Source organism: Neovison vison, chromosome 8 (genome assembly GCF_020171115.1).
Source record: "Neovison vison isolate M4711 chromosome 8, ASM_NN_V1, whole genome shotgun sequence".
Taxonomy (NCBI): Eukaryota; Metazoa; Chordata; class Mammalia; order Carnivora; family Mustelidae; genus Neogale; species Neogale vison.
This window is the reverse complement of record NC_058098.1, coordinates 90,788,575-90,810,166: the sequence shown is the minus strand read 5'-3', so window position 1 is coordinate 90,810,166 and position 21,592 is coordinate 90,788,575. Positions and strand designations below refer to the sequence as shown.

General features: G+C 43.5%; 1 protein-coding gene and 1 long non-coding RNA gene across 7 annotated transcripts in view; one reads left to right on the top strand and one right to left on the bottom strand.

Annotated features, from left to right (window-relative positions):
* AAK1 (AP2 associated kinase 1) overlaps nucleotides 1-7,566 on the top strand; it is a 173,904-nt gene extending 166,338 nt beyond the window's left edge. For all 4 annotated transcript variants that reach the window (XM_044261295.1, XM_044261296.1, XM_044261294.1 and 1 more), the window contains one exon: nucleotides 714-7,566. In XM_044261295.1, coding sequence (XP_044117230.1) covers nucleotides 714-1,843 — 1,130 coding nt within the window. In that variant the 3' untranslated portion in view covers nucleotides 1,844-7,566. The remainder of the gene's footprint in view (nucleotides 1-713) is intronic.
* A 1,991-nt stretch (nucleotides 7,567-9,557) lies between these two features.
* Nucleotides 9,558-21,569, bottom strand: LOC122914952. Of its 3 annotated transcripts, none has more exons than XR_006385977.1 (3): nucleotides 20,875-21,569; nucleotides 10,890-10,998; nucleotides 9,558-10,124 (listed from the first exon to the last, which is right to left on the bottom strand). It is a non-coding gene; the product is annotated as an uncharacterized LOC122914952 (long non-coding RNA). The 3 variants fall into 3 exon arrangements; XR_006385979.1 differs by lacking the exon at nucleotides 9,558-10,124 and adding an exon at nucleotides 10,519-10,542; XR_006385978.1 differs by lacking the exon at nucleotides 10,890-10,998.
* Between the last annotated feature and the right edge of the window lie 23 nt (nucleotides 21,570-21,592).

Sequence of the window (21,592 nt, the reverse complement as noted above, 5' to 3'; positions counted from 1 at the left end):
GAGGAGATCTTCCCTAACTGAGAAGACTGAAAACAAAATTCCGCACCAACTCCAGCTGAAGGTGACTTATTTAATACGATTTTTTATTATGTCTCCTCCCCTTAGAAGGCACCTTCAGTGTTGGCATTTGGGGCACTCCTGTGCTTTGACTAGTGCTTCTGATGTAAATCTTGCATTTATCAAGCAGCCGTGCTCTGCTGCTCTTGGGGTTAGGGATGGGGGTGTGGTTTGGGATTGAGAATTCTGTTCTCAGAAACAGGCAGTGTGGAGCAGACGACCACTTGTCAGATACTCAGTTGCATTTGTCCCGACAGTATTTCTGCATAATCCAGAACTTCCATGGTATATGTGGAGCTGAGCGACGGGTTTGTTTTCATTCCATCCTGAGCCAGCGCCAGGTAGAGCAGGTGGCTGTGCCTGGCCCCGCGAGTAGGAGCCTCGTGTAGTTATGCTGAATGTCTGTGTGCCTAACATCTTCATCTCCTTTCCTGTACATTGTGCCTATCATGTTCCAAAATGTGAGACAGTGACTGCTTGTGTTCCAGTTTGTGTGCCGTTTCCTTGCCTGACTTTTATTTTTCTGTTTTTCTTTTTCCATGTCAACCTTTGTTTATTTGGTCCCACGATGTTTCTGCCATGGGGTGACCATTTTAAATGTTCCGAGGAGAGCTGATCGGATCTGTGCATTAATTCTGCGTTCTGTGCTTTTCTAGGTCTCCAGAGAGAGCCCAATCCCTGTCCTGTAATAACTGTAGAGCACTTTAAAGACTCAGCAGGCGTTAAAGGCCTTCCCCTGTATCCAGACCCCTCCAGAGTACCTGGCACAAAAACACAGAACAATTTAGAATCGGACTACTTGGCCCGAGATGGCCCTTCAAGCAACAGTTCATTCCACAGCAGTGAAGAGGAAGGGACTGATCTCGAGGGGGACATGCTGGACTGCAGTGGGTCTCGACCTCTCCTCATGGAGTCCGAAGAAGAGGACGAGAGCTGCAAGCCTCCCCAGGGGAAGCTGGGGGGAGCTCTTCCATTCGCTCAGCATGAAGTCTCTACGGAGCAAGCAAAGGCAGGCCAGGGCGGCCGAAAGAACCAGTTCCAAGCCCTCCCACAGCCAGCCACGGACGGTCTCGGGGAGCCAGATGTTTTTGCCACAGCCCCTTTCAGGAGCTCAAGGGTTCCAGCTGATGACCTGGATATTTTCTCCAAAGCCCCGTTTGTCTCCAAGGGCAGCGTGGCTCCTTCCCAGCCAGAGGAAGCGGACGTGTTCTTGAGAGCTCCTTTTACCAAGAAGAAGAACGTGGAGGAGTTAACGGTTGCCCAGAGCGCCCCCCAGGAGTTGCCTGTGCAGGCCAGTCTCCTCAGTCAGACTGATGATGTCCCTCTGCTCCCAGGCCTTGAGAGAGCAGTGTATGCCCCTGTCCGAGCTCAGTATCCTGTGGCTGCTTTTGTCCAGCAGTCTAACCTCCCCTCCCATTCTGTGCAAGCGGCAGACCATCTTGACAGCATCTCTCCCAGGGGATCCTGCCTGGAATCTGGGGGCCATCCTAATGACAGAAACAAAGGACCTCAGCCCCAGAAAGAAGCTATCTCAGGCCCAGTGGCTGGCAAACCATTCCGCCCCCAGTCTTTATCCAAATATTCCCGTCACTATAGCCCAGAAGATGAGCCAAGTCCAGAAGCCCAGCCCATTGCTGCCTACAAAATTGTTTCCCAGACCAACAGACAGTCCATAGCTGGCTCTGTTTCCATCACATCCCTTTCCTCCAGGACTACGGAGCTGCCAGCGGTGGATCCATTTGCTTTAGCACCCTTTCCTTCCAAATCAGGCAAGCAGAAACCTTAGGAGAGCTACCTGAGCCTTCAAGCCTCTGTCTCTACCACACCCTCAGTACTCATCACATCACTCCCAGCTGAGCCTGTCTCAGAAGAAGTGCACCAGTTATTATCTCTCCGTTCCCCGCGTCCGAGCAGGATTCCTGCGGGCAACGAACTCCGTGGCAGTGATACTCAGTTGAAACCCCTTTAAGTTATGCTCACTTCTTTTGTTTGTATTGATTTCTGGACTTCCAGGCATTTCCATCTCCACCTCCACCCACATCTCTGCTGTCTCTTTTGGCCCCAAGACTGTTTAAATCCAGAAATAACTTCATCCCAACCCCAGAGGGGCCATGTTACTGCGATTTTTTTTTTTCCTGCACATCCTGCTCTGAGTCTTGTCCGTTGAGGACTCAAGATTAGTTCCTTCAGTACTCGACTTAATGCTCTTGCAAAGGGGATATTTATGGAAAGAAATCCAAGATGAAAATCCTGCAAATGAAGAGGAAGTGTAATCCTGCAGATACTAATCATTCCTGTAAAACCAGCAGCTCTACAAAGGATTCTCTGGATCCATTTCTGAGTCTTTGCGAGCCGGGCTAGCCTCTCACACACGAGTGTTTGTGGGTGTGTGACCTGCATCAGATCCTTTCCTATGGAGAAACTCGAACAGATGAGATATCTGTGCTCATGTTGAACAGTATTGAGCCTTCCCACACCCATGCTTTTAAAATCACTCTTGAGTGCACAGGTATGCGTGTGTGCGTGTGTGTTTTGGCACGCGCACAGGGAGCGTTTTTCCTGTAGGTAAATCCTATCTCACTATGCCTACCTCCATAACCACTCATTTACTGGCATTTGTCTCCTGACCTAACTGATTTGAGCCCTGTTTTTATTTAGTTCTGTCTTGTGGCAAAATCAAATCCATTGGAAGGTGTAGGAGAATCCTGCTGAAACTGAGGTTTCACAGAGTAGAAGTTTTCCTCCAGAATTTGCTATTTGCTCTTAACAAATTCCATTTACATGGTTTTAAAGAATTGCGATTTTTTTTCCCCTCTCAGAACAATAGAAAAGAGCATCTAGTCCCAATTTGAACCATTGGGTATGTGGTCTTAGTAATATTTTAAAATACTTAAAAACCTTAGGTCTGAGCACTCTAGGCTGTCCTCCTAGAATTAATCATGAGACTAGGCTACAAATTAGAGTTGCATACTTGTTTGTGTTTTCTGATTCCTTGCTACCTTTCTCCACTGCCTCTTGAGGAAAAATAAATCTGAGACATGTAAATCAGTTTGAGAGAAAAGAGCTTAATCAACTATCCCTGAAAATCTTTCAATTTCCTGTCCTCTGTAGATGTTAGAGTAGGCCAGATAGGTGACTGACTTGTGTTTTTGAAATGTCGTCTATTTCTGGAAAGATCTGACTCATTCCCGGCTCTTTCCATACCCGTTATTATTAGTGCCTTAAGGTGAAACTTTTGTCTCAATGAGAAGATCCGTGCTGAGGAAGTTCAACTTACTGGAAAGAGCTGCTCCACCGTGTTTCAACCTAAAATCTTCCATTGACTTGTAATCGATGTCAGTGATGTCTCCATTAGCTGGAGAAGTTGTGAGAGTTGCTTACCAAAACAGATGAATGATTTAAGAGTTGGAAATTCATCCAAGAATCAAGCCAGAATGCCAAACTCTATTGCAGTTGAATAGGTGTCGTATACTTTAGATTTGAAATTCAGTAATCTTGGGGGTAGAATATGAACAGCAACTTCTCAAGACATTTTCTAGTTTGGTCTCCACCTATTTCAAACATCCAGGTGAAAAGAAAAGTACTTGGCACTGGATCAGGGCTACTGGCAATGGCTTTACTAAACCTGAGGTTTCAACCACTCCAGTCTTTCACTTTGATGAATGTTAAATGTCCCTTCTAAGACTCTGCTTTTCTCCCCTTGATGATTTCTGATTTCTTTTGTGTAACAATGGATGCAAAATCCTCTCTCCAGTTGAATAAATAGTTTGGGCTAATGCACATGGAACTTTGCATCCCAGCCTCTTCCCTTGGCCATTATCAAGTAAAGCCCTCCAATGCAGGAGCTAAGAGGATAAGAATATTCAGGGAGAGTTCTCACCCTGAGTCAGGAACTCTTCAAGTGGAAGGTCATTCTCATTCCCTCTATCAAATATTCAGGATCACCTCTGTAACAGCCTTGCAAAATGTCTTTCCTTTGGTTATTTAATCACTTCTAACTAATCAAGCAGCCATTTTAGCTCTTGAGATAAAATCATGGTGATTTTTATCACATCATTGAATCATTTGTCAAGCATGGGCTTGTAACCCTTTTTTATTCTCACTGGAGAGGTATGATGGGTAGGGACTCTAAGTACATTCTTTGAATAGAAGTGAACGTAAATACATGCAAATTGCTTGTGTTCTTACTGACTGATGCATGAAAACTTTTGACTATATTACATTAATTGTCAGCCAATAACTAGTAAATTCTGCACTGATCTTTGGATCATATAGGGTAAATGCATCATTTAAAGATAAAATATTCCTGCCAGAGGCCATTCTGAATCTGGAATTCTAGAAAATTTAGTGTTAAGGGAATTAGGAGCGCTCAGGGTGCTTTGAATTAGTAGCAAATGCATGTTTCCAACAACTAATACTGCAACAAGTTAACATTACAGAGAAAAAGAAGATATATAGTCAGCAAAATGCTACTACACCTTTTACTTTTATATGTTACTTGCTTTACACATCTGATAGGAAATGCAAGAACTTGTGACTTTTCGTTTCAGTGGAGGGCAATGAGCCAGAATCTATTTTAGATACAAAGCGTTGAACCCACAACTTGCACTGATGAACTCTTTTAAAGAATCTGTGTTAAATGACTAACAGGCACTATTGAATTAATGAAGTTATATTATGTGTAGTGGAAAATACTCACCTTGAGCTCACATATGGCCTGTTAGGCTCCTAGTCCTTGTTAGATTGGGAGATGGAATGAACAAAAACTTGATGGAGAAGCAGATGCTGGGCAGGACCTCAGTGAATCTAGGTCATAAATTCAATGTCATTTTGGACTCCATAATTATTGAGTTGAAAATTTGGTATGCGTAGATGTGTGTACATGTCCACGTGCCTGTGTTAGGTCTGAGTTTAATTTGGCAACCAACATTTCTTGAAATTTTCGAGAAAAATACCAGCATCTTTTTGGCCCACTATTTATTTAGTAAGCTTTAGAGTACAGGTCCATCAGTGCTTCAGACTATTGGGTGGACATTTCAGCGACTCATAAAGAGCAGATTTCAGTTTTCCTTAAATGTAATCTCCAGAGTGACCTGACAATACAAATTCAATCACACTGATAAAGAAAAATCATCAGAACATACGTCATATAATATGTTTGCATTTTATCAAATAGGATTTTATAGAAAACTGCAGAGGGTGAGATCCAACTCATTCTCTAGCAGGAAGGATACAACTTAAAATGGAGTCAAATTGGGTGCCTTTAATAAGGAAAAATGTTATTATCTGCTGTGTCTTTGGAATTGACATTGGAGAACACATACCAATCAACTTTGGAATAGCTGCTGGCCACATAGATGCAGTCTTATCTGAGAAATTTGAAACTCGGATCATTTTGATAAAAGGTACATAGGATTGCTGCTGGAAAGACTGCAGCTTCTAAAGAGGTAGAAGCACTTTAAATGCCCAGAGACACCCCTGGGTTCTAATCCAATCCTGCCTGATGGAGTAAACGTGAGGATTTTAAATGGAACCATGTACTTTAAATTCTTTATTTTTCAATGCCTTAGTCAACAGCTACTTGTTTTTTGTTTTGTTTTTTAAAACCATCAGAACACTTGCAGACTTGTGAAGTTCACTTAAAGGTTTCAAGATGCTTGAAAATTTAAAAAAAAAAAAAAGTGTTATCTGTTTGGGAATTGTTCCTGTGTTCTTCTGCTACAGAACAAGTCTTGTAGGTTGCTGAAAACAACTAGCTGCCTCAGTTTAGATGTGAGAACCCACACTGGCAGTGTCTTGGTTCCCCAGGTGCCCCCTTGCTCTCCCACTTCCTGGTCCTCCCTGCCTCATTTGTACCTTGACCTTTATTGGGAAACAGGCCTCTCATGTGGTCTCCAACATCCCATCACTAAAACACTGCCAGACACAGCTATTTCCTGCTGCTTCTCTACTCCTGCAGGTCTTTCTGGCTCACCTTCCTTGTTCCTGCTCCCTCTTCATTTCCTCATTTAACATTCCCCTACTACAACCATACCCATAAATGAACGATGAGAGGTACAACTGGACGATCGTGTCAATTTTTATGTGCCTTGTTATTGTAAACAGTTTTGCCCAAGTTTCAGCTTAACCTATGGTAATCTCACCACACTGGAATAATTCCAAATAAGAGTGAAATGGCTCACCTTCCCCATTTCTTATGGACCAGAAGAACAGATGAAGAAAAGTTGGCAGAAGTCCAGCCTTACCCTGGAGACAACCCAGAGGCATCTCTCCATCATGATCTAACCCAGGCCCAATGAGCCCCAGAATGCAGGGGTAAGTTTAGGTATGAAAGGACTCTGGAATAGCTTGTAAAAATACCTAACTGTTAACCAGCACACCGGCGGCTTAGTTTAGTATTCCCAGAACTTGTAATTATGTAAGAAATTTAGTCCGAGCTGCTTCCCGGCAGTCTCAATATGGGTGACACTGTTCAGAGTTTATAGTAATGTTCTTGAAATCAAGTCAAAGTTCTCTCCATTGCATTATGCGAGAACTGTATATACGTGTTAAAGGGATCTGTTTGATTCCTTTTGGCAAGGAATTGCAGAAATGGCTTTTGTGGTTTTTTTGCAGAAATGGTTTTTAGCAATGTCAGTTATAAAGTAAGACTTTGGGAGTGAGTGAAGACATTGTAGCCTTTTCACTCTGAAATGGCAAAACAGTTGTATTCTCTGGGTCTATCAAAGACTCCTGTTTGAGGATTGTGAATGGAGAGGGAGTGTGTGTCTGTGTGTGTGTGTGTCTGTGTGTCTGTGTGTCCAATGTCCTCATGCTTTCTGCCATGGTGTTAAAACCTCCTTATGAAGGCATCCAAAGAATACCAAGTGGTAACAGTAGGCATTTGGCTTGAGTGAATTCAGCCCCATTTACCAACAACTCAGAGAACTGGAGTTGTTCTAGATAAAGGTGGGCAAAGTCAGCCATTGCCTTAGCCTGTTTCTGCAGTAAGCATGCTCTTCTCATCCACAAGGATGTAACTCAGTAGGGTTTGACCTGAATCCCTGGCTCATGTGTGGTGTTGGACTGGCAGTAGTGACCAGAACAGCACAAGGCCTGCAAGATGTTCCTTTGAAAGAGAAAATGTTGTCATTTGTTAGGGCACAGAAACCAAATGATGGCCAAGGACAATGCTCCTTCCATGGAAAAGAGGTGAACTCTGCTGACAAGACATTTTGAGTTGACTGAATGAGGGAGTCAACCCAGCTATAAGGAATACTGCGGTCATCAGACCCCAGGAAACAGTACGTGCACACAATCTTAAGGGCTGTGAACATGGGAAAGGAAGGGAAAAAGACATTTATAAAGTCAATCTTAACAATTTTTGCGATACCTCTTATTTGCAGACTATTGGATTTATGTTATTGCACTCTTCGTGTGATCTATTATGTATCGGATAGTTTTTATGAATAATTGTTTTGAGTTGTAAACTCTTATATACTTTATTAAAATGGACCTAATAAAAGTAAATGATTTATATTTTGTATTATTTCTTAAGTCAGATCTTCCTATGATTGAAGGGTTCCATGAGTGCCTTTTATAGTACCAAGTCTAGTTTTGTGTTTTTAAGTTTCAAAGAACGTTTGGTTGGTTGGTTGGTTGGCTGGCTGGCTGGTTGGTTGGTTTCCAATGCCAACATTGTTACTTCCTGAAACCTACTTTTTCTTCTAGATGTTACATGGAGACATAAATGGAATAATAAAAGACAGCAGGGCCATACAGACTGAGGCAAGGGAACCAAAGAGCTCCCTGCTATTGTAAACTTCACTGTGAGCTCCTAAAATATGTTAATCTGAATATGATCTGCATCAGTATTTAGCCTTTTTTTTAAAGATTTTATTTATTTACTTAATTAATTTGACAGAGTGAAAGAGAGCAAGCATAAGCAGGCAGAATGTCAGGCAGAGGGAGAGGGAGAAGCAGGCTCCCTGCTGGGTGGAGAGCCCTACATGGGGCTTGATCCCAGAACCCTGAGGTCATGACCTGAGCCAAAGTCAGATACTTAACTGAGCAACCCAGGCACCCCCAGAATTCAGTCTTTAAAAACAAACAAACAAAAAATTCCTTAAGAGAGACCAGCATTAACATAACAAATTAAAGAGAGAAGTCTTGGAAATGACAAACAAACAAACCCAGACTCTTAACTGGTGGTTATCAGAGGGAAGGTAGGTGGCGGCATGGATGAACTAGGTGAAGGAGATTAAGAGTACATTTAACTTGATGAGCACTGAGTAATGGATAGAATTACTGAATCCCTGTATTATACACTTGAAACTAATAACATTGTACATTAATTATATTGGAACTAAAATAAAATTTAAAAGTACACATGCCAAAAGTCTTGGGGAGAAATGAATTATACCTATGAATCTTAAAATCCATAGTGTGGGAGAGAACCTGCCTGCCTATTTCCTCTCCAAATTTGAGAAAATAGCAGTAGTACTTGGGCTTTAATGAGTTTTGACCTCCATCATTCAGGGAGAATTGGCAGAGGGCTGAGTTCAGGTCCAAGTTCAAGCTGGTAATGGTGTTCACAGAAGACCCAGGGATCCAGAGAGTTCTGGTATAATATACATGAGGAAAGCCAACGTTGCCTCCTTTTACTAAAGATTTATCTAAGATCTGATTCGTCTATCTTTAAATATATGCCCCACCTCATTCTACAATGTGAAGTTCCTGTGCTTTTTCTGTTTCAAGTTATCGTTAACCAAGAATACAGTCTTCCTTGTCTGTGACTTGGAGCTCTGGGGGAAGCATCACTCCCACTGAGGTAGACGCAGGAATGCAAGCCTTCTGCAAATGCAGACAGATTCACCTTCAGTGACTTAGCTCTGTCTTTCTTGTAGGGAGAGCCAAACTCAGCAGCTCCAGCTCCCACAGGGTGCTATCGTTTGCATTTACCCTTTTGTGGCTCATTTTGCCAACCCCAAGACTGGTTAGTAAGATACCAGCCAGAGACCTAACAGATCACTCCCCAATTTGCAAGCAAGTGAGAAGAGCCAGAGTAAGACCCAGAGAAAAGCCATGAGCAGATGATTTAGAACTTTCCTTTGGATTTGGAGACAAAGATCTTTTTCCTTCCATCTTAAGAATTTTTCCTTGATTTAACCTCTTCTTATTTGGGGTAGTAAGATCGAGAGGGCTTCAGTTAGCATCTCAATCTGTATGGAAGAAGACAAGTAATTTAACCTGCTTTTATGTAAGCTTTTCCCAGAGGCCCAAAAAGAGTGCAAATATTCTCTATAGAAAGTGGCCCACTTCTCTAGCACCAAGGTTTTGGGACCAAGATCATCACTAGATAGGGAATTCGCCAAGTCACATATGGAGAAATTAGTATTTCTACCAGATCTCCCCAGGAACATCCTGTTTTTGAGCAGGACCTTTGACCTCAAGGACAGACTTTGTTTTTACTCTTATCAGAGGGAAATTGATGACAGTTTTCTCACAGAGGAACAAAAAAATAAATATAAACCGTTGATCTTTATTCAGTTTATAATGAATATTACTGGTAGAAATACTCTAAGTTAAATTCAAATCCGTTAAAACCACACATCATTAAAAATTGGTGGAAGAATGAAATTTTGACAAAGTTTAAATCGAAATTTTTGACCAGGAAATTTGAATTTTATAGGTATAGTAGCCACAAGAGAACTTAGTCGCAGAAGATACATTGGTAAAATTTGAAATGAACCAAAAATTGACTAAGTCTCCATTATAAAACATATTGAAGAAACTGGATCCCAATGAAAATAATTACAACAAAATGGAAATATATTGCAGAGGAAATTGATAAAAAATTAAATTGGCTTAATGGAGTTGCTGAATGGAGTTTCTCGACGAAATGTCATCAATATTAGCCCAGCTAAAATATATGATCAAAAACACTGAGTGAAACAGCCACAGTAGTTCAAAATGTCTTTCTTGTGCCCACCCATGGGCAGTTGAAGTGAAGTTGTCCAGGTGGCCATTAGCAGCATGAATCAGAAGAGAAGTCTTGACGGCTGGTAGAGAGAGGTCATCAGTGAGCCCTGGACATAGATGAGATCAGAGGAAGAGAATGTAGACTTAGGAGGAGCACTTACAAAATCTTTAGGGAATGACAACATTTAAAGGATAGGTAGGAGGTAAAAAGCCATGGAGGAAACTGAACCACAAAGGTAGACAGAAAAACAGAAGTGTGATACCAAAGCTAAGAGAGGAAAATTTTTCAAGAATGAGCAGTGGTCAGTAGTTTTCTTTTTCTTTTATTTTTAAAGATTTTATTTATTTGACAGAGACACAGCAGGAGAGGGAACACAAGCAGGGGGACCGGGAGAGGGAGAAGCAGGCTTCCCACTGAGCAGGGAGCCTGGAGCAGGGAGCCTGATGCCGGGCTCGATCCCAGGACCCTGAGATCATGACCTGAGCTGCACGCAGACGCTTCACCACTGAGCCACCCAGGCACCTCTGATCAATAGTTTTAAATGCCAAAGGGAAATCAAAAGAGAGAAAAACGTTATTTGGATTTGTCAGTTGGAGGCCATTGGTGACCTCAGCAAGAGAAATTTCTGTAAAGTCGTGGGGCAGACTGCAATGATTTGAGGAATGAGTCGGGTGTAAAGAAGGCAGGCTATATTTTGAAGAACAAGGCGGTCCAATTTATACAAGGACCTTAAATAATCCACAACTTAAGGGCATACCACAGATGCATGTTCCTTCCCAGAACACCAGCAAGGCCCCCTGTTTTTTTTCCCCCCACACTATGTTGGTTTTCTTAAGATTTATCTTTCTTAATCTAACAGCCTTTTCCATACCTTATTACATCAAACTTGCATTCCAATGTTATTGTTTTGAATGTGTTGTTTTCCTCCAGTTCTCATACTAGTAACATCATTGAACCAATATTTAGATGACATTTGTAGGCTAGGAAAAGAGAATTATATTATTCTATCAGTGAATTCAAAACAAAACAAAACAACAACAAAAAAACAACCAGTAGTCACTGTGATGGGCTGAGTAGTGCCTCTGACATTATCCATGATAAAATGCCCAGAACCTGTGAAGGACACCTTATCTAGCAAAAGGGATTTAGCATGTGTGCTAAAATTAAGGATCTTGAAATGGGAAGACTATTCAGGATTTTCGAGGTGGGCCCAACATTATCACAGCTTCCTGTTGGAGAGATGCAGGAGGAGTCAGAGAAGGCAGCAATGTGGTGACAGACACAAAGGCTAGGGTGTCACTTTGAAGATGGAGGAAACCGAAGAATACAGGGAGCCATTAGAAGGTGAAAAAGACAAGGAAACAGATTCCCCCCTCAGAGCCTCTAGAAGGAACCCGTCCTGCTGACAACCTGACTTTAGTCCAGTGAAAATGAACTCCAGATTTCCTGCACCTGTACCAGACTGTATCAGACCTCCCAACTGTAAGAGTAAGTTTGCTGTGTTAAGCCACCATATTTGTGAGAATTCATCATAGCAGCAATAGGAAACCAGTCACGAAAGTCACTCTCCAAATTTCTGACACAAGTTAACAACAGTGGTGTTCTTACTGACAAAGGGGAATGGGTGCCTTGTGTGGAGGAGTGGAGGTGAAGAAGATGGGTTCCAACTGCTGAGGCTTTTGTCCCTTGTCTGTCACTTCCTACCTGTGTCAACTTGAATAAATCACTGAACTTCTGCATCTGTTTCTTCACCTGTAAAACAGGGAGGACAGCAAATGCCCACATCGTAGACTGTCAGGAGTTGGACTCGGGAGAGCCGCCCACTTTGGGTGCTCCGTCAGTGTCGGCGATGTCTGTTCAGCCCACTCCTGTGGTGATGGCCCAGTTTCCTCAGAAGTTTCCTCAGAAGTCTCCTCAGCTCTGAAGTTGTGCTGTACCTGACCATTTTTCATATTTGCATGTATTTCATATTTTGTGCAAGAGTTGACACTTTATTAATCTCTTGTGTTACATTTTCAAATTCATATAAAACGTGACCATGCCCGGAGCTTAAATGGAAATGAAAAGAGAACTAGGGAGCTTGCTAGTCGGGGACATGGATGGGGAAGGATGAATGAGGGAAGCACTTGAATACGGTCCTACCTTAGCAGCTAAGGAGAAACAACCTGTAGAGAGGGAGTAGATGAAGTTGAAGGAATAAGAAAGAGAGAGAGAAGTAAATGGATAACAAGCACGCCCAGCACCCAGATCTTGGTTTCTGAATGAAAGGAACCATGGCTCCATGGAGAAAGGGCTGAGGGCAGGAAATACACAAAGTGAACTAGGGGTATCTTGTACGGCTAGAAAGCAAAGAAGTGCTAAACAACAACAACAAAAATACAAAAGCAACCACCACAAAGACACAGGCACCAACCTGAAAGAACTGCCAGTAGTCAAAGCTGGAACAATGGGATCAACAAAATAAATAACATAATACTAGATTATTACAAAATATAAAGTAAATATCCACCACCCATACAGATATAAGTGACTGAAAAAATAAACAGGGAAGACAAGACCTATCTCTCACATAGAAGAATTTCAACTAATTTATGTAAACCCTTCTGTCTCCAAAGTAGAGCTTCATTCCACATACTTCAAATGTTGGCTGTGCTTCTGAAAAATAGTGTCTGGAGTGGGGAGATGGAAAGAGTAACTTTATGGTGGAAAAACCTAACAACCACCACGTCAGTCAGATGGTCAAGTTAACATCAACAGTAATGGGTCGATAATGTGTACCCTTAATATGATGTGATGAGAAGGGTACTTCACCTCCGTGGTCCTCCTCTCCAAAACCCATTAATCCCAGACTAACCAAGAAAATAACATCATACAAATCCCAATTGAGGGACAGTCTACAAAATACTTGACTAGCACTCTTCAACACTGTCAAAGTCATCAAAAACAAGGAAAGTCTGAGAAACTAGTACAGGCCAGAAGATGCTAGGAGATATGACAAATAAATGTAATATATCCAGATAGGATCCTGGTGCAGAAAAGAGCATTAGAGGGTGCCTGGGTGGCTCAGTTGGTTAAGCCACTGCCTTGGGCTCAGGTCATGATCCCGGAGTCCTGGGATCGAGTCCCATATTGGGCTGACTTCCCCTGCTCGAGCCTGTTTCTCCCTCTCCTTATGCTTGCCACTCCCCCTGCTTGTGCTCTCTTTCTGTCAAAAAAAAAAAAAAAAAAACACTTAAAAAAAAAAAAGAAAAAGAGCATTAGAGAAAAAGTAGGGAAATCCAAATAAACTGTAGAGTTTGGTTGATGTTGGTTCCTTAGCTGTAGTAAATAGTAGTGCTGGTTCCTTAGTTTTGGCAAAGGTCTAATGGTGATGTAAGATGCCATCAGTAGCAGGGGACACTGGTTAAGGGATACATAGAAACAGTCTGCACTGTCTTTTCAACTTTTCTGTAAACCCAATAGTACTTTAGAATAAAAAGTTTACTTAAAAAATAGTAAGTTGGGCAAAGTCCCTAAGGAATTGGCAGGGGGAGTAAGGAGTGGGGTGGTTCCTGAACACAGGTGAAGTTATTGGCTTTGAGAAGGAAAATGCCTCTTCTCCTGCTATGGGAGAAAGGCAGTAAGATTAGTGCAGTGTCAAGGAGGAAAAACTTATCCTCTACCCTCTCCAGTTCTTTTCATGGGGGCTTGCAAATTAAACTGCCAGAAAGATAGATTAGCAAAAAATATTTTTATTCACATACACAGGAATTCACAGAAAAACATGACTCAAGGAGGCAGAATTTGGGTTTATATACCATCTTAACAAGAGAAGGGGATGGGGAGAAGGGCGCCTAAGAAAACAACTGACTTTTAGGAAAAGATAAATGGCAATTTTGTGAAAATATTTGTTTAGGTGATTGCTTATTCCTGAGCCAAACTCTCCTCTCCAGTGATAGGAGTCTATCTTTTGTGGTTGCTAAATTCCTGGAGACAGGACCGATTTATAACTAATGGATTCTTTGGGAAGCTCTGCTTTCAGGTAGATAAGGGCAGTTCAAAAAAAAAAAAAGAAGAAGAAAAGAAATAGAAAACAAAGTGAAGCTCCTCAGCAATATGTGGTGGATGCCTTCAGCAGGAAGAGGTGAATGTGTGAGTCCAGGCAGAGTTCTGACCAGTTAGAAAGCCCACTGCTGCCCCTACCACCAAGTCCTCTTTTTCTCTGCAAAGTAAAATCTACTACGAATGAAGATGCAAGGCATTAAGTTTGGACTAGCCAATAAAGGGAATTGTTAAATATTTGCAACCAGTATTTTAAATAGACTGAGTTCAGTAAGATAGGTAAGAGTTCAGGAAAGGGCTTAAATGTGATCCTTAATGAAATTCCTGCAGATCCCATGGCTTTCTAGTTCCTTTCCCAAGTACTCTCAAGTATTAAAAAATCTAACCAAGTTTTCACAGCTTCCATCTCACATCTGCCTCAGAGCTTCCCTCCTTTTCCTAGGTTGGGCTCCAAGACCAGCTTCCTTCTATACCTGCCTCGTGCAGTTTGGGGCAGGATAGGGGCATCGGGATCAGGGTGCATATAGCAGTCCTTTTCCTTGGCGGGGGTTCCCTGTGGAACCCGCCCCTCTCCCCTTCTGCAGCTGGTGGTATACCCCACATGGCAAGCTGGAGCCCCTTGCCCTCCTGGGGACCCTGGTGAGCAGAGCCCTCCAGCACGGTTCAGCCTGGCTTGCTTCTGCAGCATCTCCTTGTTGCATGGGAAAGTCTTGCATCCTTGTCGCTCCAAAGGCCATGAGTGCAACCTGGTCCCCTATTCCTTCCCTCTTTGCTTTGCCATTGTGGGCTGCTTTGGTTAGCCTCTTATCTTTACACTTCACCCCCAAACTCCTGGGGATACTCCAAGGACTCCCTTCCCACATTTTACCCCAGTACCTGGGGAGGCAGACCCAGAGTTCCTATAGCTGAGGAAGCGTGGACCCAGTGAATGCGACAGCACAATCCTCTTGTAGCAGGCACCCTGGGGCCTTCGCACAGGATTTTCAGTTGGCCCATCTTATATAGCCAGGAGGGAATTAAGAGGTGGTCACCATTTTCCTGCATCTTTTAGGAAGCTTACAGGGTTGTCTCAAATCACTTTAAAATTTGGGAGCCCTTATCACCCAATGTCTTTGACTTTGAAGCTTTATCCAAAACACGAAAACCACAGAAGTCGCAGACTATACTCTGGGACCCAAGACTCTGATGCGGTACAACCTCAGGGCTCATGATCCACACCACAGCCTGGGTTATGGCAGGGGTTAGGGTCGTGGGGAGCACAACCTGCATGGACAGAGGCAATGTTCCTATGGCTCTGTATACACAACAACAAACCCAAATGAGCACAAATCTAAGGACTTTTTCCTGGCTTTGGAGGCCAAAGCAGACCTGTGCAGTGTGATGAAGGAAGCCAAGGTTTTGGTGGTTGTTGGCATAAGCCTTTGAGCATAAAATAGCAGAGGAGTTCCAAGGCTTCCAGGGTGATTTGGGGAAATAATAAAGTAGGACCATTTGTTTTTATTTTTAGAAGATATATTTATTTATTTAAAAGAACGAGTGAGAGAGGGAGCACAGAGGGGAGGGGCAGAGAGAAAGGGAGCCAGAGTTTTAAGCAGATTCCACATTCAGCAAGGAGCCCTACACCGGGCTTCATCTCAAGATCCTGAGATCATGACCTGAGCCAAAACCAAGAGTTGGATGTCTAACCGACTGGGCCACCCAAGGCACCCAGAGACTTTTATGTTTAAAATGTTTATTCTAGGAGCGCCTGGGTGGCTCAGTGGGCTAAGGCCTCTGCCTTTGGCTCAGGTCATGGTCCCGGGATCGAGCCCTGCATTGGGCTCACTGCTCGGCAGGGAGCCTGTTTCCCTTCCTCTCTCTCTCCCTACTTGTGATCTCTGTCAAATAAATAAATAAATAACTCTTAAAAAACTGTTTATTCTAGAATTTTTAAGAACAGATTTTTTTTTTTCTCTTAAGCAACAAACCAGAGTGTGGAGAGAATTGTATGTAATTAGGTAACTAGAAGGCATAATCTCTATTGTCACCTGTTTAACATTTCTTGAGACCATAACCAATCTCTTGGGAAATACAGGGTCACAATACAATGTTTCCTTGCCCCCACCTTCTCTGTAGAGACTCCAGTGACTTCATTTCTTCCTAGCTATTCCTGGCATCACATGTGCTTGGAACAAGATTCTGTTCTGCTATCATTTACATATTTACTTCAACTGCTCTGCCACTTGCTGCCAGATCAGCCCCAGAAGGCCAAGGCACCCATGGTGTCACATCCTCCCACTTCTCCTGTCCAGACAGCAATTGCTGCAGTTTGCTAATAAGGCAGCAGAACCCAGGGCTCACGTAGTCTGGGATATTTTAACAAAACAGCCCTCTTATTTTGTGGGTCACCCTTCCTGAACCTCAAGCAGAATCTATAGGTATTGGGCCTAAAGACAGTCTGAGTTGAGCATCAGGGCTCACTGATTTTTGAATCAAGTTCGTGAATACTGACTTTCCACCCCCCAAGAGAAATTCTTTCCCGGGACCAGTTCTCTTCTGACAGACTTTCCAGTACTTCAGGCGAACACTTCCCTGCTGGAACTGCCACACTGGCCCCGAGAAATGCTCAAACCAGTCTCAGTTCTAAGAACAGACTAGGCTGCTGACCTCAGGTGTTGCTGCTTGTGGCTATGTTAGGAATGGGTCTCCAAGTTTTACAGAAGACAAAAGCATCGTTACAGCTACCCATGTGAGAAGTTCAGGGCAAGACATTTGAAATGCATTTTTCTCTTATCCACTCAATCCTTTTTGATAGCTATAATTATCTACATTTTATAGATGAGAAAACTTGGTGCTCATTCATGCAACAAGAATTTATTGAGTACCTACTGTGTGCTAGGCACGGTTCTAGGCATTCGAGCTACCTCAGATACCAATGGAGGCCCCCTTGTGCCATATGCTTTCTAGAGGGGGTAAATGGCTATAAATTATTAGCATAACCATGAAATAAAATATGGTAGAAGGTGCCTGGTTCTATGGGACTTCAGAGAGGTCTCAATTCAGCAAGTGTATTTTGAGCCTCTCCTAAATGCCAGGCACCGGGAACGAAATCAAAAAGATAAATTTGCGTGCCTGTCTGCAGTTCACATGCAACGAGGCTACCGAGTGAGCAGCAGAACCAGGAGTTGGAGCTAGTGGGCTGGTTCTGCACGGTGCAGCCAGCCAATGCTGGAACATCCTAACACTTCTTTTTCTTTAAACACACAACACAAGACTTTCCTCTTATGTGAAGCCTTCCTTGGGCTCTCCTCTTACCTATTAGTGCTCATTCACTTCTCCCACCTGCAACCAGTGGGCCCTCGTGGAGCATGTTGTCCTCTGGGGTTTCCTGTGTTGGTTTCCAATGTCTCTCCTTTAGGAGCTCCTTAACACTACAAATTGTTTTGTTCATGTTTATATCCTCAAACCAGGGATTTTGATCATTCTTGAGTAATGGGAAACCTGGTTAAACTGTGGCATCAGCAAAACTGTGGCTGATTTTTTTCTCATGCCCTAAGTAGTCTGGAAGAGGGTGGCTGCTGGTGGTTGTTGGCTCTTTGCCTTAGGGAAATCATAGTTGAAGCATGGCGGCCTTGACTCCAGCATTCCTGCCCTGACACACGCAGGAAGAAGGACCCGCGCAGAGGGCAGGAAAGCAAAACCTTCTCAGACAGTTCTGACCATCTTCCACATTTGTCTTATTGGATGGAACTGTGCCACACGACAAGCTGTAGTTAGGCTAGAATTCTTCTTCTTCTTCTTAGACTGAACACACTGCCACCTAAGCAAGGTCAGTGTTGACTAGTAAAGAAGGACAAAGTGAGCACTGGAAGGTAACCAGCATCGTCTGCCTCAATGCCTAAAACAAAGCGAGTGCCTGGCACCATGCTATCCAGAAAGCACTCAACAGTTATTGAAAGAAAACAAATGAACAAGGCAAAAAGAGACAAACAGAAAAACAGACTCCTGATTATAGAGAACAAAGCAGTGGTTGCCAGAGGGGAGGTAGATGAGGAGATGGATAAAACAGGTGAAGGGGATTAAGAGTACAATCATCTTGGGGAGGGCTGAGTAATGTGCAGAATTGTTGAATCCTGACACAGTACACCTGAAACCAATGTAACACTGTATGTTAATTACACATGAATGTTGAAAATTAATTAACTAATTTTAAAAGTTATCTTAAAATCATTTTTAAGTGACTTTTATTTTAATTCCAGTTAGTTAACATACAGTGTTGTATTAGTTTTGGGTGCACAATACAGTGATTCAACAATTCCATACCTCACCCAGGGCTCATCATGACAAGTGGATTCCTGAATCCCCATCACCTCCCCTCTAGTAACCATCAGTTCTCTATAATTAAGCATCTACTTTCTGATTTCTCTTATTTTAATCTGTGCTTGTTATGTTTCTTAAATTCCACATATGAGTGAAATCAGATTGTATTTGTCTTTCTCTGACTTATTTCACTAACCATTATACTCTCTAGCTCCATCTGTGTCTTGCAAATGGAAAGATTTCATGCTTAAAAAATAGTTATTGGGGGGCACCTGGGTGGCTCAGTGGGTTAAGGCCTCTGCGTTTGGCTCCGGTCATGATCCCGGGTTCTTGGGATCGAGCCCCATGTCAGGCTCTCTGCTCAGCGGGAAGCCTGCTTCCTCCTCTCTCTCTGCCTGCTTCTCTGCCTAGTTGTGATCTCTGTCTGTCAAATGAATAAATAAAATCTTTAAAAAAAAATAGTTATTGGGGGCACCTGGGTGGCTCAGTGGGTTAAAGCCTCTGCCTTCGGCTCAGGTCATGATCCCAGGGTCCTGGGATCGAGCCCCACATCGGGCTCTCTGCTCAGCAGGGAGCCTGCTTTCCCCCCTCTCTCTCTGTCTGCCCCTCTGCCTACTTGTGATCTCTGTCTGTCAAATGAATAAATAAAATCTTTAAAAAAAAATAGTTATTGGGGGCACCTGGGTGGCTCAGTGGGTTAAAGCCTCTGCCTTCGGCTCAGGTCATGATCCCAGGGTCCTGGGATCGAGCCCCACATCGGGCTCTCTGCTCAGCAGGGAGCCTGCTTTCCCCCCTCTCTCTCTGTCTGCCCCTCTGCCTACTTGTGATCTCTGTCTGTCAAATAAATAAATAAAATCTTAAAAAAAAATAGTTATTGAATAAATGGTAAATGAGTAAATAAATGATTTTTTGGTCCATGTCACATGGTCTGGTAATCTTCTTAGCCAAGAATTAAAACAGAGCCAACATCCTATTGAAATAGTACTGGGGAAAATATCAGTTGTCTATCAGTTATCATGGTGAATGAATGTGTGTGTGTGTGTGTGTGTGTCTGTGTGTGTGTGTGTGTACAAGCATGGTGTAGAGACAGAGAGAGAAAGAGGAAGGAGCAGGGCATAAATAGAGACCCAGATATCTCAAGTAGTAGTTTTACACTTTTCTAAAAAAAGTCACCCTCCTTCTAGTATATTTGGGGAAAAAAGTGAAGGCTGTTTCACACCAGTTTTATGTGCCAATGGCCGTAGTCCTCTCCATTAGATGCTACACCCTGCCTTGGCATAGCACCAGCTAAGGGGTGAGTGAGGCCAGGCCCTCTCCTTCTGCTGTCCACACGGTCATCACACAGAGTGAACAAGTGTCCTGGTTTTGACAGAAGGGTTGAGGTGACTACATTCACTCAACTACTTCTTGTTGAGAACCTACTATGTGCCAGTTATTACAGTAGGTGCTGCTGGGGTACAAGAGTAAAGAGACAGACATGCCCTTCGTAAGTCTTAGGATACAGCGGGGAAAGGGTCATTAGAAAAATTAACACCCAAATCTGTAATTTTAACTTGAGACAATGTAAAATGAAGGAAAAGGAGAGGGTATGTTGAGATAGAATAACAGAGACTATTTGGATGGGGATGAAAAGAGGTGTTAGAAAAGGCCCCCTAAGGTAGGATATTTAAGGAGAATATCCCTACCTTATATTCAGACATGGGGGAATTAATAGGAGCAATTCAAGGAAAAATGAGGGGAAGAGGAAAAAAAAAGAGGCTGGCAGGGGGAGAAGGTATTCCCCATAAGGGGAGCAATTTATGCAAAGGCCCTGAGGTCAGAAATAACTTGGGACATATTATTCTCAAAAATAATTTGAGAAGTGTGGTTTCAGGAATGAGAGGTGAAAAACTAAAGATTAGAAGTGTTAAGAGATTAAAACTCTGCGGCATCTGGGTGGCTCCACTGGTTGAGCAACTGCCTTCCACTGGGGTCATGATCCTATAGTCCCAGGGATCCAGGCCCACATCAGGCTCCATGCTCAGAGGGGAGTCTGCTTCTCCCTCTGACCTTCCCCCTCTCATCCTCTCTTCCTCTCTCAAGATTTTATTTATTTATTTGACAGAGAGAAATCACAAGTAGTCGGAGAGGCAGGCAGAGAGAGAGAGAGAGAGGGAAGGAGGCTCCCCGCCGAGCAGAGAGCCCGACGCGGGACTCGATCCCAGGACCCTGAGATCACGACCCCTCTCTTCCTCTCTCAAATAAACAAAATGTTAAAAAATAAACAAATAAAAGATTAAAACTCTTTTTATGCCATTTGGTTCTGTAGGGAAGAGCCTTCAGAATGTAAACTGTACTCCGGAGCCATGGCCTGCTCAGTGTCCAAGCCCACATTCTGCACAGGCCTGCAGCCCGCACCCAACCCCTTTAGACACTTCTCTGGGCCACAGAAACCACCAAGATTATATTGGGTGTGTCTTCAATCTGTCCAACAACAGGTGTGTTGTTTCTAGTCCAGAAACCAGTACTGTGCTTACCTTCTAGAGCAGTGGTTCTCACATTTTTCCTGCAGGTAGTATTAAAACGGATTATTAGGGTCTGTTCTTCTGCCCCTCACGCTGCTCGTGCTCGATCGCGCTCTCCTCTGAAATAAATAAAATCTTAAAAGCAAACAAAGGATGACTAGACCCCACCTTCAGAGACTGATTCAGTAAGTTTACGGCGGGGCCCGCTAATTTGCGTTTCCAATATGTCCCCATCTGCTGCTGCCCCCCAGTCCGAACCGCAGTCCTAGAGAAAGAGGAATATTCAAGAAAGGTTCTGGAAGAATGGTTTGTACTTCGTTCTGGAAACTAGTCCAATACTTATGCTTAGACAGCAAAGGGCAGCACCGCAGGTAAGTCCTCCCTGGGGGCTGGTCCAAGAGGACAGGGTCTATAAGCACAGCCTAACAGAAGGGTAAGATCCACCTCAGCCCCACGGGAGAAGGGCAGGCATCCTGCTGGCTAAAGGAGAGCCAAGGAGATGCTCCAGGGAGTCTTTGGAAGCAGCCACTGAGCTGGACCTGGAGAGCGAGCTAGGATCCTCCATGTGGCCCTGTGGCTGGTTTAGGGATGGGGAACAGCATTCCACCTGCCGGCCTTCGTCCCTGTAAGCACAGCACCCATCAAGAAGGAAAGGTGATGCAGCGCTCCGCGGGCGCGCCGAGTCCCGCGTGTCTTACCGAGGGCGCCTGCGCAAACGTCTCCGGGACTT